The sequence below is a fragment of the Pseudorasbora parva genome, chromosome 10 (genome assembly GCF_024679245.1).
Source record: "Pseudorasbora parva isolate DD20220531a chromosome 10, ASM2467924v1, whole genome shotgun sequence".
NCBI classification, from domain to species: domain Eukaryota; kingdom Metazoa; phylum Chordata; class Actinopteri; order Cypriniformes; family Gobionidae; genus Pseudorasbora; species Pseudorasbora parva.
The window spans coordinates 29,869,415-29,884,555 of NC_090181.1; the positions used below are offsets into that span (position 1 = coordinate 29,869,415).

At 37.7% G+C, this 15,141-nt stretch overlaps 2 protein-coding genes across 6 annotated transcripts in view; one reads left to right on the forward strand and one right to left on the reverse strand.

The window, feature by feature from the left end:
- Nucleotides 1-302: 302 nt before the first annotated feature.
- On the reverse strand, nt 303-6,668 carry ptger2a (prostaglandin E receptor 2a (subtype EP2)). Its single transcript, XM_067454654.1, has 2 exons — nt 5,486-6,668; nt 303-1,551 (listed from the first exon to the last, which is right to left on the reverse strand). The coding sequence occupies exons 1-2, from the start codon at nt 6,290-6,292 to the stop codon at nt 1,258-1,260; spliced, it is 1,101 nt and encodes a 366-aa protein (XP_067310755.1). The 5' UTR covers nt 6,293-6,668; the 3' UTR covers nt 303-1,257.
- A 6,102-nt stretch (nt 6,669-12,770) lies between these two features.
- Nucleotides 12,771-15,141, forward strand: part of nid2a (nidogen 2a (osteonidogen)) — a 49,365-nt gene continuing 46,994 nt past the window's right edge. For all 5 annotated transcript variants that reach the window (XM_067455813.1, XM_067455812.1, XM_067455814.1 and 2 more), the window contains exons 1-2: nt 12,771-13,056; nt 13,818-14,120. In XM_067455813.1, coding sequence (XP_067311914.1) covers nt 12,832-13,056; nt 13,818-14,120 — 528 coding nt within the window. In that variant the 5' untranslated portion in view covers nt 12,771-12,831. The remainder of the gene's footprint in view (nt 13,057-13,817; nt 14,121-15,141) is intronic.

Below are 15,141 nucleotides of genomic sequence, written 5' to 3' on the forward strand. Positions count from 1 at the left end.
AGCAGCGGTGCGAGGGACCGCGAGAGCGGGCCGGTGACGAGTGGTACTGAGTACCAGGTGCGTGACACACCGGTCTCGTCTCGCAGCCAAGTGACGGGAGCATAAAAAGAGGAGCCAAGGCAGTGGAAGAGGAGAGAGGACCAGGCCTGGGCTTTATGTTGAGTTTTGTTTAACGTGTTATTATGTGCTTGTGGGCAGTCGTCCGTGAGGGGCTGCCCACGTTTTATTTTGTGTGTTTGTGGGCAGTTGTCTGTGAGGGGCTGCCCGTGGTTTTACTTTCGTTTTGTTTATTTTGATTTAAAAAGTTGTGAAACGTTCGCCAGTTCCCGCCTCCTTCTTTCCCATCTACGAACATCGTTACACTGGTGCCGAAATCCGGGAGGAAGGAGGGACATGCTGTCGTAGAGCCCTCGCTGCTGAGGGGGATCGCGGTGCTGAGGAGGTCGGGCAGCGCGGATGAATGAGGACCGCAAGGGCTGCCCGAGGCGATGGTGCTGGAGCGAGGAAGGTGGGACAGAGACCTCACTGCCGTGCCCCTGGGTCGAGGTGGGGTGGCTGCCGTCCGAGAGGGAGCGGAGGAGTCGCCGCGCTTGCCGTGAGCCGGAGCCTGCTGCCGTCCGCCGGATAGGGGAGGAATAGTCCGCCGGTCTCGTCTCGCGGCCAAGTGACGGGAGCATAAAAGGAGGGGCCAAGGCCGCGGAAGAGGAGCGAGGACCAGGCCTGAAGTTTATGTTGAGTTTTGTTTAACGTGTTATTATGTGCTTGTGGGCAGTCGTCCGTGAGGGGCTGCCCACGTTTTATTTTGTGTGTTTGTGGGCAGTCGTCTGTGAGGGGCTGCCTGCGGTGTTACATTCGTTTTGTTTATTTTAAATTAAAAAGTTGTGAAACGTTTGCCGGTTCCCGCCTCCTTCCTTCCCATCTACGAACATTGTTACAAAAGGTTAAGTGGGTGGAAGGTAGAAAGATAAATAGATGTTTCAATTTAAAGTAAGCGTTCATTCTGCCTTTATAATTTAAAGTTGTAAAATTTGAGTAAACTCAAATACCCAAAATGTCACAAGGTAACTTTACATTTCAAGTTGACTAAACTTAAAATGTTACGGCAGAACACAAACACTTTTTTTAAAGTTTATACGATCTACATTTATAGTTTTTAAAAATGCCAGAATCTTTAAACCTCAATGAGCCTTGCCTTCCAAAGTATCTTGATTTTTTTTGGATGGATCCATCCAGTTCATCATCATTGTCCTCGTCACTTCAGATCATCTGAACAGACTTGCTGAGGTGTGTGGTCTCCACAGAGATGCAACTGGGTTGGTGTTCGATTTGGCCTGCTGCGTTCTTGGAAATGGATGTTTTGAACAAGGAGTTCCTGGAGGGCATTAAGGTGGTTTTACACAGTGCCCCCCAAAGGAAACGCAGAACCGAGGGGCTGAGGATGATGAACACCCACGGGTCAATGATGGAGTTGACTGAGAGAAACCGCAGAGCTATTAGATCAGTCTTGTTTTTTCCAGGATTTTCATTATTTGAGTTGATATACACACGGATCTAGAGAGAAGGAAATTCAGAGGTGTCATGCAACATTAACCACAGATGAACATGTCATAGGCAATGATTATTTATTCTGAACACACCACTGTGAGACTTACCAAAGAAACCAGAGAAGTATGAAGACAATACTGTCAAAAATACTGTATCAAATGTCAACCTTCAGAAGAAGAGTATTAGCAATGCACTGTAAAAAAAATTGTTGGTTTTTGTTGGTTTAACTCAAAAAAGTAAGTAACCTGGTTGCCTTAAAATTTTGAGTTTATTGAAATTAAATTTTGAGTTGATACAATGAAGGAAATTTGTTTAATAAATAGAAACTCAAAATATTATTGTATCTGAACTAGGGCTGGGACTTTAACGCATTCATTAAGATTAATTAACTACGGGACTTTAAGCAACCATTTAGAGCTCCCTAGCAACCGATCTCATAGACTTCAATTGAAAGAGATCAAAGGAATATCTTTAACGTGTTAATTAATTACACAAAAAAATAAATAACATAATTTTAACCACACTTATTTTTGCACCGCGGAACGTTTCTCAATGAATGAGTTTTGACGGACCGATTATACTGGAACACCAACTAGCGTTCACGAGTCACGACAACAACAAACCAGTGTGAACATGAACAAAGAAGCTGATGAGACTGCTTTGCTTGGCCCCGTAGATGGGAAATTTTGTTTTCAAAAACGAAAGAATGTAAGCGTCGACAAGAGCAGGGTTTTGTGCAAGCTATACAACAAGGAATTTGCGTATCACCGCAGCACATCGAGCCTCAAATATCACAAATATGCTTTTTAATGGCAAACATTGCACTGGTCTGCTGGACAGAAATAAATAAACAATATTTTGCTGATTAAGCTTATGTATTCAGTCATTATTCAATGGTATACTAAAAATCCATGTGAAAAATTACTTCTCATTGTTCCAAGTCAAATATTTATATGCAATTAAAATGCGATTAATTTCGATTAATTAATTACAAAGCCTCTAATTAATTAGATTAATTTTTTAATCGAGTCCCGGCTCTAATCTGAACACCATAAAAAATTGATAAATCACACAATTACCCAATTTGCTTACAAAATCTTTTAATAATCTTTTAATAAAGGTTGTCGAATCTCAAAAAATGTTCAGTGTATTAACTCAAAATTTTAAGGCAACCAGGTAACTTTTTTTCTAAATAATGTTTTACAGTGTAGCAAATATTGTTTCTGGCCAATATAGACTTCATTTGTCATTGGTTTTTAGGCCTTTAGATCTATCTATCTATCTATCTATCTATCTATCTATCTATCTATCTATCTATCTATCTATCTATCTATCTATCTATCTATCTGTATCTATCTGTCTGTCTGTCTGTCTGTCTGTCTGTCTGTCTGTCTGTCTGTCTGTCTGCCTGCCTGCCTGCCTGTCTGTCTGTCTGTCTGTCTAAGATAGATAGATAGATAGATAGATAGATAGATAGATAGATAGATAGATAGATAGATAGATAGATAGATAGATAGATAGATAGATAGATAGATAGATAGATAGATAGATAGATAGATAGATAGATAGATAGATAGATAAATAGATAGATAGATAGATGCTATTTCTGATTTTATTTTCCACATCACACAAATCATATCTAATCGGGAGAAACCATTATCGTTGTTGACAAGCTTTTAAGACACCAACTCATTTATCAATATTAATGACGGCATGGAACAGCATGGATGTGTTTCATCTCACTCTAAGATAATGTGCATGAATCGCATTACTTTCATCAGCGGGTTATTAGTCTAAAATTACAGATAAGAATTTAAAAGGCAAGAAACTAATCAGTCTTTTTCCCCCAATGATTTCATTTTTAGGAGCTATTGCTTTGACTAAGATTTTAGCAAACACTTTTGTGGTCTTATAAGATTTTAGGTGTGCAAAAAACAACTCAAAAACATAAACATACATAACCAAGGCACACCAATCCATGTCTCATGTCTTCATCCTGGAGTTCCCATCATTGACTCATTAGATCACTTTAAAAACTTTAGATCCTTCCACAGTTCATTCTCTTAAACATAACAGACAAAAAAAACAGAGCAGGAATGATTCATATTATTTTGCTAAGTGTGTTTACTTGTGCTCATAGTGTTATATTACATAAGCTTTTATTTGGTGTGTCCTTTATCACACATAAAGCGCAGATAAACATACTGTAGAAGTTAATTATTTTGTCTAGTAGGATTGGTTGGTCAGGAGAATAATCTTTTCACACACCAAGTATGATGAAAGTATTACGAAATTATCAAGCACTGCATTTCATTAAACTGGAGTCTTAGAAGAAAAGTGTGTAATCTCTTTGTGTTAAAATATATTCTCCTATCCCATTTTAATTTGCAAAAATAATGCAAATCAGCCATTCATAGGTTAATTTCCCTTTAAAAAAAGTTTACAATAATGGTTTGACAAAAAAACGTGAATAACTTTTTTTCTTGCAAATATACGTTTTAAAAACCATGGTTTACTAAACCAACCATCAAATCTGAAAGAAGTCAGTAATGACATCTAATGATCCTGATGATGCATGATCTTTCACCAGACAGGAGCCTTTACCTAGAGCCCGTCCCGCAAATTTAGTCAGTAGGTTGCTGGGATATGAAATTATATTACTTGTAATTTATGCTGAAATTCAATTGTCCTTAATAAACTCAATTCAAACCAGTGAATCAGCAATAAGTTTGCAATGAATGAGTCCGAAGGAGCCACAAACACTAAACTGTAATACTTTAATGTCATTTCACCTACTGTTAATATAATTAATAAATAATTAGCATGGCTGACATTGTTCCAGGTCACTGAAGGGTGAGTGAGGGCTGTTTAAGCTAGACTTAGTCTGTCAGTGCTAAGAGTCATTTGTTTTAAAACCACAATCTAATCACTCATCATAAGAATTAATAATACACTCTAGGAAAAATTACAGTTAAATATCATACTGATAATTATTGTTGGTACAGAAGCTCTGATGGGATGAATATGAAGCTCCATATCATGATCTTGAATTTGATCAAGATCTCAGTCCTTTTCTATGCGTTCATGCACTGATAATGATGTTTAAAGGCATAAATACCAGCTTCTCTAAGACAGATCAGAACCTTTTCATTTTTAGAACTATTCCGTTCTGTCAATAAATCAGCAAGAAAATACCGTATGTGGTTACTTAGAAACCATAACACCCCCATGCCCAGTAACATGGAATGTAAAATGGAAGCACCCATCCTGTTGTTTGCTTTTCAATTACTTTTTCCAAATCTAACCAGTTGGTTGTTTTTTAACAGACTTAATCTGTGAAAAATTGTTGCGATAATGTCTCTTTCCAATAACCTCGGATCGAGTGTAAGAAACACTGAATATTAATAAATAAAAAATCATGATAGTGTAATTTATCTGCAAATGAATGTCTCTGCAGTACATAAGCAAGATTATATTACATTATGCACTCCAGACAAGCAATGTTTGTGGTTTAAATAATACTTCAATTTACTAGAAATATTTATATCCATCTTTTTATATCAATAAATATAAAAAATATTTTTTATTTCTATTCTTAATCATCTTTTCTCTTTTGCAATATCTGATATTGTTGTTAATATTAATTCTTTTCTCTAGGGTAGATAAGCAAGAAGGTTTGCAATTTTATTAATATTATTAATAAGGAGTGACATATAAAAAATCAGTTTAACCCTCTTTTTTATTAAGTTTACTAATGACATATTTTCTTTTTGATTTTATTTTATTAATGCCTGAAAGCAAATATATTTTGCAACTTACATGAAAATTACATTTAAACACATTTTAAATTTTATTTTATTTATTTACTTTTTTTTTTTTTTTAATTTTTTTACTACAAATCACCTTTTCCTTCATCCTAATAAGATACTGTAAGTCTTACCATTAATGGCAGGGAACAAATGACAAATATGACTGTCATGACGACCAGAACAATGAGATGTTCCACCTCCTCTGTCCATGAGAAGTACCTCCTGTCCCTTTTACTCCGGGTCTGTATCGATCCTCGGTTCATTTTGCGCCTCCGGTACATTAACACCAGTTGACAAACTACAAAACAGTTGCATGCCACTATAACTATTACAATAAGCAGCAGCATGGTGGCATAAACGTTGGCATAAGCCTTGTCCTCAGGCTTTTTTGGATTCATGTCAATAAAACACCACGTCCCGGGACAGTATTGTACATATTCCCCAAAGCCTGCGAACGGCATCAAGCAGAATAGAAAGCAGGCTAGATAAATGCAAGGGATGGTGATGTATCCACAGCGCTTGGTGATGTGCCTCCCATAGTGGTACGGGTACCCGATGGAGAGGGACCTCTCCAGAGCCATGGAGAGGAGGATGGAAAGTGTCGCCAGACTAAAGAAAGTCATTGCAAATCCGAAATACTGACACACCGCACGAGACTCGCTCATCCCAACTAGTGTGGTGTTGCTAAAGTATGCAACCTGCACCAGGGGACTGATCAAGCAGGTTCCCATTAGATCCGTAATGACCAACGTTGTCACCAACAAATGGAACAGAGATTGCCGTTGCCGGTTCTTTTCTTTCCTCCTGCGGAACTCCAAGAGAACCAATGCAATCAGGTTCCCGAGCACTCCAGCTGCAAACATCAGCGCGCTGATGGTCGGGCCCCCGTTCTCCTCCACTTTCAGACTGCGGTTACAGGTTTTGTTCTCTGCGCCCATTCCTGCAGTGGATATACCAAAGCTCCTGTTGTATCTTCTTGGAGAGTTCTTCAAGTGAAAGGCTTCCTTGAATCAGCTTAGGTTGGCATGTTTGAGAGAACCCAACTCTAAATTAGGAAAACTGCACTCAGTTGTTCCTTTCTTCAAATGCTTAAAGGTGGTTCACCATAGTGAAAGTGTGGAGTTCATCAATCTAAGCACGGCGTGCACCACATTACAGATCCATACCAGTATTTCAAAGCCTCTGGAGTCAGACAGACTTGCCTCTTTGTCTGCCCCATGCTCTCGAAGGCAAAGAGGCAGCGGTGGGAGAATGTAGTGTGAGCCATGAGTTCCTCTGCTGAATGAGCTGTTGACTGAAACAACGTCATTGTCTTGACCCCACCCTCCACACACGCGCACACACACACATGCACATGCAGACTGATCCAGACACAGGACTGAGAAATTTGAGCTTCCTTAAAACCTCATGTGCTTAAACTCCCCTTCAGATAACCAACGTTTCTGAATGCTGAGGGATGTTAAATAACTTGGCTTTAAGGTTGGGCTGTACAGATCTGAGCTCACAACATGTTGCTACCTGTTCAGGAGGGATTTTTTTACTCTTTTTTTTTACTTTAGGCTTCCTGGTCCCTTTTTTAAAAGTTTTATGCAATGATAAAACAGCGTAGGCCTAAAACTTTTTCAATTTAAAAAAATAAATTAAAAATAAATATGTGTGTGTGTGTGTGTGTGTGTGTGTGTGTGTGTGTGTGTGTGTGTGTGTGTGTGTGTGTGTGTGTGTGTGTGTGTGTGTGTGTAGGCCTACTGATGTTTAAAAATGTTTTGTTCATATTATTAGCTATATATAGGCACATTTCCATCTAGCACAGCTTCTCTCTCTTTTTTTTTTTTTTTACCTTAAATGTGAATCTTGCATTTGTGTTATGGCAATGATTGCATTTGCAGAGCTCTCGTGTCGACTTGCCTGATATTGGCATTGGCGAATACACTGCATGTGTTAGCTACCGTACAAATAGCTCGGGTTATGCTCATGTTGACAAACCAAACACGGTTATGAACATGGCAAACCGTCCTGAAACTTGAAACGTCTGGATCAGATCCGCTGAAAATGAGGAACATCACACCTACATCAGGAGACGATCAAATTTCACTTAGCCTAAGTTAAAGAGGACAAAAGACACTAATTAACAAAACAATAGAGGCCTAATTTGGAAACGTGTTGGGCAATTTATGATTGCAGATAAATGTACCAGACAAGTCATGTAAATCATAATACATTTATTTGTGTCATTTATTTAGAAGTGTGATAACAAAAGTGTATTTGCAACACGGATATTTAAAATCGAATGACATCTTTACTGATTACAAGCCACATGTCAATAGTTAGGTGTTAGTGCCATTTGTTTTTATCTTGCGCCCTCTATAGGCTAAATACACAGTATGGTACAATGCTAAAAATTAATATAAAATAAATCTTTTTCGACAGTTGCAGAAAATATATATGAATGTTTTATGATATTTTATTATCTACATAAATCTGTAATATAAAACAAATCCATATAGGACTACTGTTCCTCTTACCGTTCAAATTTCTAAAGTTTGACATAAGTTTCAAAAAAGAAAATAGGCTACTTTTATTTAGCAATTATAAATTCAAATAGGGACAGTAAATACATTTATAATGTTACAAAAGATTTCTATTTCAAATAGATGCTGTTCTTTTTGACTTTCTGTTCATTAAATAGTTGTCGGTAGTGTACAAACCCGATTCCAAAAAAGTTGGGACACTGTACAATTTGTGAATAAAAACAGAATGCAATGATGTGGAAGTTTCAAATTTCAGTATTTTATTCAGAATACAACACAGATGACATATCAAATGTTTAAACTGAGAAAATGTATAATTTTAAAGGAAAAATAAGTTGATTTACTTAATTGTAAATCAATTAAGTAACTTACTTAACAGTTGAAATTTCATGGCATCAACACATCAAAAAAGTTGGGACAAGACCATATTTACTACTGTGTGGCATCCCCTCTTCTTTTTATACCACTCTGCAAATGTCTGGGGACTAAGGAGACAAGTTTCTCAAGTTTAGGAACAGGAATGTTGTCCCATTGTTGTCTAATACAGGCTTCTAGTTGCTGTCTTATGTCTTCTTTGTCGCATCTTCTTTATGATGCGCCAAATGTTTTCTATGGGTGAAAGATCTGGACTGCTGCCTGGCCATTTCAGTACCCGGATCCTTCTTCTACGCAGCCATGATGTTGTAATTGATGCAGTATGTGATCTGGCATTGTCATGATGGAAAATGCAAGGTCTTCCCTGAAAGAGACAACGTCTGGTTGGGAGCATATGTTGTTCTATCTAGAGCTTAGATATATCTTTCAGCATTGACCCCATACCATCAGAGATGCAGGCTTCTGAACTGAGCTCTGATAACAACTTGGGTTGTCCTTGTCCTCTTTAGTTCGGGTGACATGGCGTCCCAGTTTCCCAAAAAGAACTTCAAATTTTGATTCGTCTGACCACAGAACAGTTTTTCACTTTGCCAAAATTTAAATGAGTCTTGGTCCAGAGAAATGCCTGTGCTTCTGGATCATGTTTAGAAATGGCTTCTTTTTGACCTATAGCGTTTTAGCCGGCAACAGTGAATGGCACGGTGGATTGTGTTCACTGACAAAGTATTCCTGAGCCCATGATTTCCATTACAGAAGCATTCCTGTATGTGATGCAGTGCAGTCTAAGGGCACGAAGATTACTGGCATCCGGTTTTCCGGCCTTGACCCTTACGCACAGAGATTGTTCCATATTCTCAAAATCTTTGGATGATATTATGCACTGTAGATGAGGATAACTTCAAACTCTTTGCAGCTTTTCTCTGAGAAACTCCTTTCTGATATTGCTCCACTAATTTTCACTGCAGCATTGGGGAAATTAGTGATCCTCTGCCCACATTGCCACTCTAAGAGGCTCTTTTTTTATACCCAATCATGCTGCCAATTCACTTAATAAGTTGCAAATTGGTCCTCCAGCTGTTCCTTATATGGACATTTAACTTTTCCAGCCTCTTATTGCTACCTGTTCCAACTTTTTTGTAATGTATAGCTCTCATGAAATCCAAAATGAGTCAATATTTGGCATGACACTTCAAAATATCTCACTTTCAGCATTTGATATGTTATCTATATTACAGGTCCTTCTCAAAAAATTAGCATATTGTGATAAAGTTATTTTAATATTATAATGTAATGATAAAAAATTAACTTTCATATATTTTAGATTCATTGCACACCAACTGAAATATTTCAGGTCTTTTATTGTTTTAATACTGATGATTTTGGCATACAGCTCATGAAAACCTAAAATTCCTGTCTCAAAAAATTAGCATATCATGAAAAGGTTCTCTAAACGAGCTATTAACCTAATCATCTCAATCAACTAATTAACTCTAAACACCTGCAAAAGATTCCCGAGGCTTTTAAAAACTCCCAGCCTGGTTCATTACTCAAAACCGCAATCATGGGTAAGACTGCCGACCTGACTGCTGTCCAGAAGGCCATCGTTGACACCCTCAAGCGAGAGGGTAAGACACAGAAAGAAATTTCTGAACGAATAGGCTGTTCCCAGAGTGCTGTATCAAGGCACCTCAGTGGGAAGTCTGTGGGAAGGAAAAAGTGTGGCAAAAAACGCTGCACAACGAGAAGAGGTGACTGGACCCTGAGGAAGATTGTGGAGAAGGACCGATTCCAGACCTTGGGGGACCTGCGGAAGCAGTGGACTGAGTCTGGCGTAGAAACATCCAGAGCCACCATGCACAGGCGTGTGCAGAAAATGGGCTACAGGTGCCGCATTCCCCAGGTCAAGCCCCTTTTGGGCTACAGAGAAGCAGCACTGGACTGTTGCTCAGTGGTCCAAAGTACTTTTTTCGGATGAAAGCAAATTTTGCATGTCATTTGGAAATCAAAGTGCCAGAGTCTGGAGGAAGACTGGGGAGAAGGAAATGCCAAAATGTCTGAAGTCCAGTGTCAAGTACCCACAGTCAGTGATGGTCTGGGGTGCCATGTCAGCTGCTGGTGTTGGTCCACTGTGTTTTATCAAGGGCAGGGTCAATGCAGCTAGCTATCAGGAGATTTTGGAGCACTTCATGCTTCCATCTGCTGAAAAGCTTTATGGAGATGAAAATTTCGTTTTTCAGCACGACCTGCACCTGCTCACAGTGCCAAAACCACTGGTAAATGGTTTACTGACCATGGTATTACTGTGCTCAATTGGCCTGCCAACTCTCCTGACCTGAACCCCATAGAGAATCTGTGGGATATTGTGAAGAGAAAGTTGAGAGACACAAGACCCAACACTCTGGATGAGCTTAAGGCCGCTATCGAAGCATCCTGGGCCTCCATAACACCTCAGCAGTGCCACAGGCTGATCGCCTCCATGCCACGCCGCATTGAAGCAGTCATTTCTGCAAAAGGATTCCCGACCAAGTATTGAGTGCATAACTGAACATAATTATTTGAAGGTTGACTTTTTTTGTATTAAAAACACTTTTCTTTTATTGGTCGGATGAAATATGCAATTTTTTTTTGAGAATTTTGGGTTTTCATGAGCTGTATGCCAAAATCATCAGTATTAAAACAATAAAAGCCCTGAAATATTTCAGTTGGTGTGCAATGAATCTAAAAGAAAGTTTAATTTTTATCATTACATAATGGAAAATAATGAACTTCATCACAATATGCTAATTTTTTGGACCTGTAGATTGTGAATAAAAGTTTATGAGATTGGTAAATTATTGAATTCCTTTTTTATTCACAATTTGTCCCAACTTTTTTTGGAATTGGGTTTGGACATTACATCAACTTAAATTGTGACCTCAAATTTGATCTTTTTTTTTCAGTGCTTGCAATGACGGCATGGAACAGGACGGGTTCACATAGTCTGAGTATTTAGTAACAAACAGGTGTTTAGGAAAATGCTTTGGTCTTTCACCCCGAGGGGCCTTTTGCCCTGTAGAACATTTAACATCTATTTAGGTTAAGCAAGTTTGTGTCCTTGGATATGGTCAAAAACCAAATGCAATTTACAGGTTTTTCTTTGTGTGTGTGAAAATAAACATAAAATATAAAAACATAAATCAACATTGGTTTAGTTTATCTTTGATGTGACTTACAAAATTTCAATGAGTGATCATTTCTCTAAGCAGCAAAAAGTCACCCAAGATCAGATGGTGAGCATGATTTCATCAAAAGTAAAAAATGTTCCTATTAGCATCTTTGCTGATCCTGGAGAAACATTCCAATCAACCAAAAAGATCTGAGGGGTAATTTTACAGTTTATGCCAAGTTTAGGCTTACAACCAGGGTTAGGTGCTTACATCAGTGTTATTCATATATCATTTCAGTTGTGGGTAATGTTATTTTAGTGGTAGGGTTGACTAAAATTATCAGACAGGAATGTTTTTCCAGGATTAACAAAATATGTTGACCCTAGGGACGTGTCTTAGGCCTACTTGGCAAAATCCCGGAGACCGAAGACTCACTTAATTTTCATGCGTTGTAAACACTTTTTGTTTACAGAAGAATTTGTTATAAGAGAACATTTGATGGCACAAGTCAAAAACATTATCTTCTAGACAGGTTTGTGGATAGTCCTGCCTATGTTATTTTCATATTATTTCTTAATTTTTGTAGCCTACAATTTCCAGTTTAGAAGTGTCCCCATTCCATTGCTGTCTAGAAGGCCTAGTCAAATAGGAATGGCCACTAGATGGCATCACAAACAAGCAAGACGATTAGTTCTTGAGACGAATGAACAGCTAAAAAATACAAGAAAATATATTAGATACAAATACAATAACCGCACATATAATAAATAATTTACATATATACCATATAAACAAAGGAAAAAATGTATTGTGCAATAATTAAAATGCAAATACGATAGTAGCAAACAGAACGTTTTGATGAGCCTCAGCAGTGATTAGTGAAACCCATCCATTTTTTTCATATTTACATTCCTTCATTTGATTAAAGTTGAGACTGAATATTTGGATTAATAATTGAATTAAAGCAATGCAATTATCATTAAACAGGTGTCAGGTAAAACAGGAAGACACATGGTTGTGAAAAAGCACGATAGGCCTATAACAGAATAAAATATATTAATTTATTTCACTATAAAATATAATGCGTTACAATGCATAGTTATTTAAATAGGCTACTACTATTATACAAGTTTAATTAATATTTTATTAATTATTTGCATTTTGCTATATAAACTACGACATCCGTTAAAAAAAATCTAATATATTTCACCATTAAATAAATATATTTCGCCTCTTCTTTTCCAAAGTCTATTTTCTTGTAAATGAAATGCCGACGGTGTCCCGAGTGTCACCCGTTAGCCAATCAACGTCCGCGTGACCTCCCACAATCCCTCCCGTCCTGTCTCGTTCAGTGCCTGGATCACAAATTTCCCACACACATGTCCAACATCATCGCGCACTCAAACTCATTCAATCCGAGTGTACCGCATGAGTGTGCTAGCTGTTAAGATGACGTGGGACAAAATAGCGGTGCTCTTTTTACAACTTTTATGGACAGTTCTCCATGTCACAGCCATTCACCGACATGACATCTATCCATATGGGATGTTTTACGGCGACGTAACTCTGCAAGAGGGGGACGATGAGACGTCTAAAGTGATCAAGCTGACCAAACCCATGTACTTCTATGAGGCGTCCTTCACTAACTTATATGTGAGTAACACATACACATACACACACACACTATCTCACTCTCACACACTCTCACATAACACACTCTCTCACACTCAGTCGCTAAATGAAGCGTCTGATAATGTGTTGTTGTTTTGCTTGACCAATTAATGTATGTCCTGTAACAGGCGTTGATTTTTAGTCTCAGGAAATGTAAGTTGTAGCCTATGTTTAAAAAAAATGTGAAAAAAATTGTATCCTTTTAATATTAAAAAGATGTATTGTTATTTTGAGAGACACATCCTCTACATAAGACTGTAAACATGTTTTCATCATTATTTTATATGATTTTTTTATTATTATTTTTATTTCTGTAGGTACTTATCACAATAATGTTTGTAATTTCTTCTCAGCTTTATTATTATTATTTTAAAATAGGTTTTCAGAATTTAAATGTTTTTAAAAGTTTTGATAGCACTTTATTTTAAGGTGACATAGTTACACATTGCTACATGTACTTACTATAGTAATAACAGTAAATTATGCATAATTACAAGTAACCAACTGTAAACCAAACCCTAACCATAAGTCTATACGTATAAGTAGTTAATTAATATTACTCCGTTGTCTTTAAGAGTTTGACATTTTATTTATTTCATAATTTTTGTATTTAAATCCAAAGTGGTTTAAAAATGACTCTAACACTGTATGATTTTACTCCAAAAAATAAGAATATGACCCCAGAATAAGATCATTATGGACAGTTCTCATATTGTTTTGTGTCTTTAAACATCTAATTCCAGGTGGCCACCAATGGAATCATCTCAACTCAAGATCTGCCCATGGAGAAGCAGTATGTGGATGACGGCTTTCCCACCGACTTCCCTGTCATCGCCCCCTTCCTGGCTGACATTGACACCAGCAAAGGAAAAGGATCCATCTTCTACCGGCAGACGGAGTCTCCTACCGTGCTGAAGCGAGTGGAAGCGGATGTCAAGAGAGGCTTTCCAGATGCTATGTTCACCCCTACCTATGCCTTTATCGCCACCTGGGAGAACGTGTCAGCTTATGAGGAGGTCACCCGCAGCTCTAGCCCATCCAATCGGGTAAGATGACTGCTTAAAGTGGTACTAAATGTGACCGCGAAGGTCTGTTTTTACCTGAGCTCCTGTTAGGCAGAGGTTATCAAAGCTGGTCATCTGTGGCATGTCCTAATCTCAGGCCTAGAGGGTGGCTACACATTCAATAGCGTCTCCCAGAACCCGCTAATCTATCCCAGAGCACTTTCAGCCTTTAATTTTACCTGCAATTCAAGGGAACAATTGGTGGGATAGAATTGCTCCTAATTGTCCCTGTCACCACAGTGATTAGGTTTTATTAACACCCCACATACCACAGAAAAGCTGAGTAATGGCTTGGAAGGTTTTAGATTATCAAAGCCACAGTGTTTCTCAGGGGTCTGATGGGCTTATCAAATTCAATCAATATTGCAGTGTTTCCCAATCCCAACTGGCTTTGCTTAGGGGTCAAATTTTACATTGGACATTAAGCATATAATAGGATTAGTTTATTGTACAAAAGCAAGCAAATGCTTTTAAAATCAGACATTCATTTTGATAAAATATTGTAACACAAAAACTTTTTTATTAATATAATATAAATATATATTGCTTTGAATTAGTTAGCCTTTTTTGTTGCTATGCCAACCATACACAAAATGGTAATTTGTATTTATTATTTGTATTTAGCATTGATTATCCCAAATGTCCATCAGAACAGATTGGTGATCCATAAATCATCAAGTGTACACTACTGTTTGAATGTTTGGACCCACTTTTTATTAGGTGGCCTTAACTACTATGTACTAACATTTACATTAATAATTTAAAAGACAATGCACTTACTGTGTACATACATTTTTTTAATTACACTGTTGACACATCCTTTACACCTACCCTACCCTTAAACTTAACCATACCACCACACATGTCCCTAACTTTACCCGTATCCCACCTCAATATCAGCAAATATGTTTTGCAATACAGTATGAACAAAATAAGTACAATGTGTTTATTTTTTGATGTAAGTACATAGTAGTTAAGGCCACTTAATATAAAGTGGGGCCTC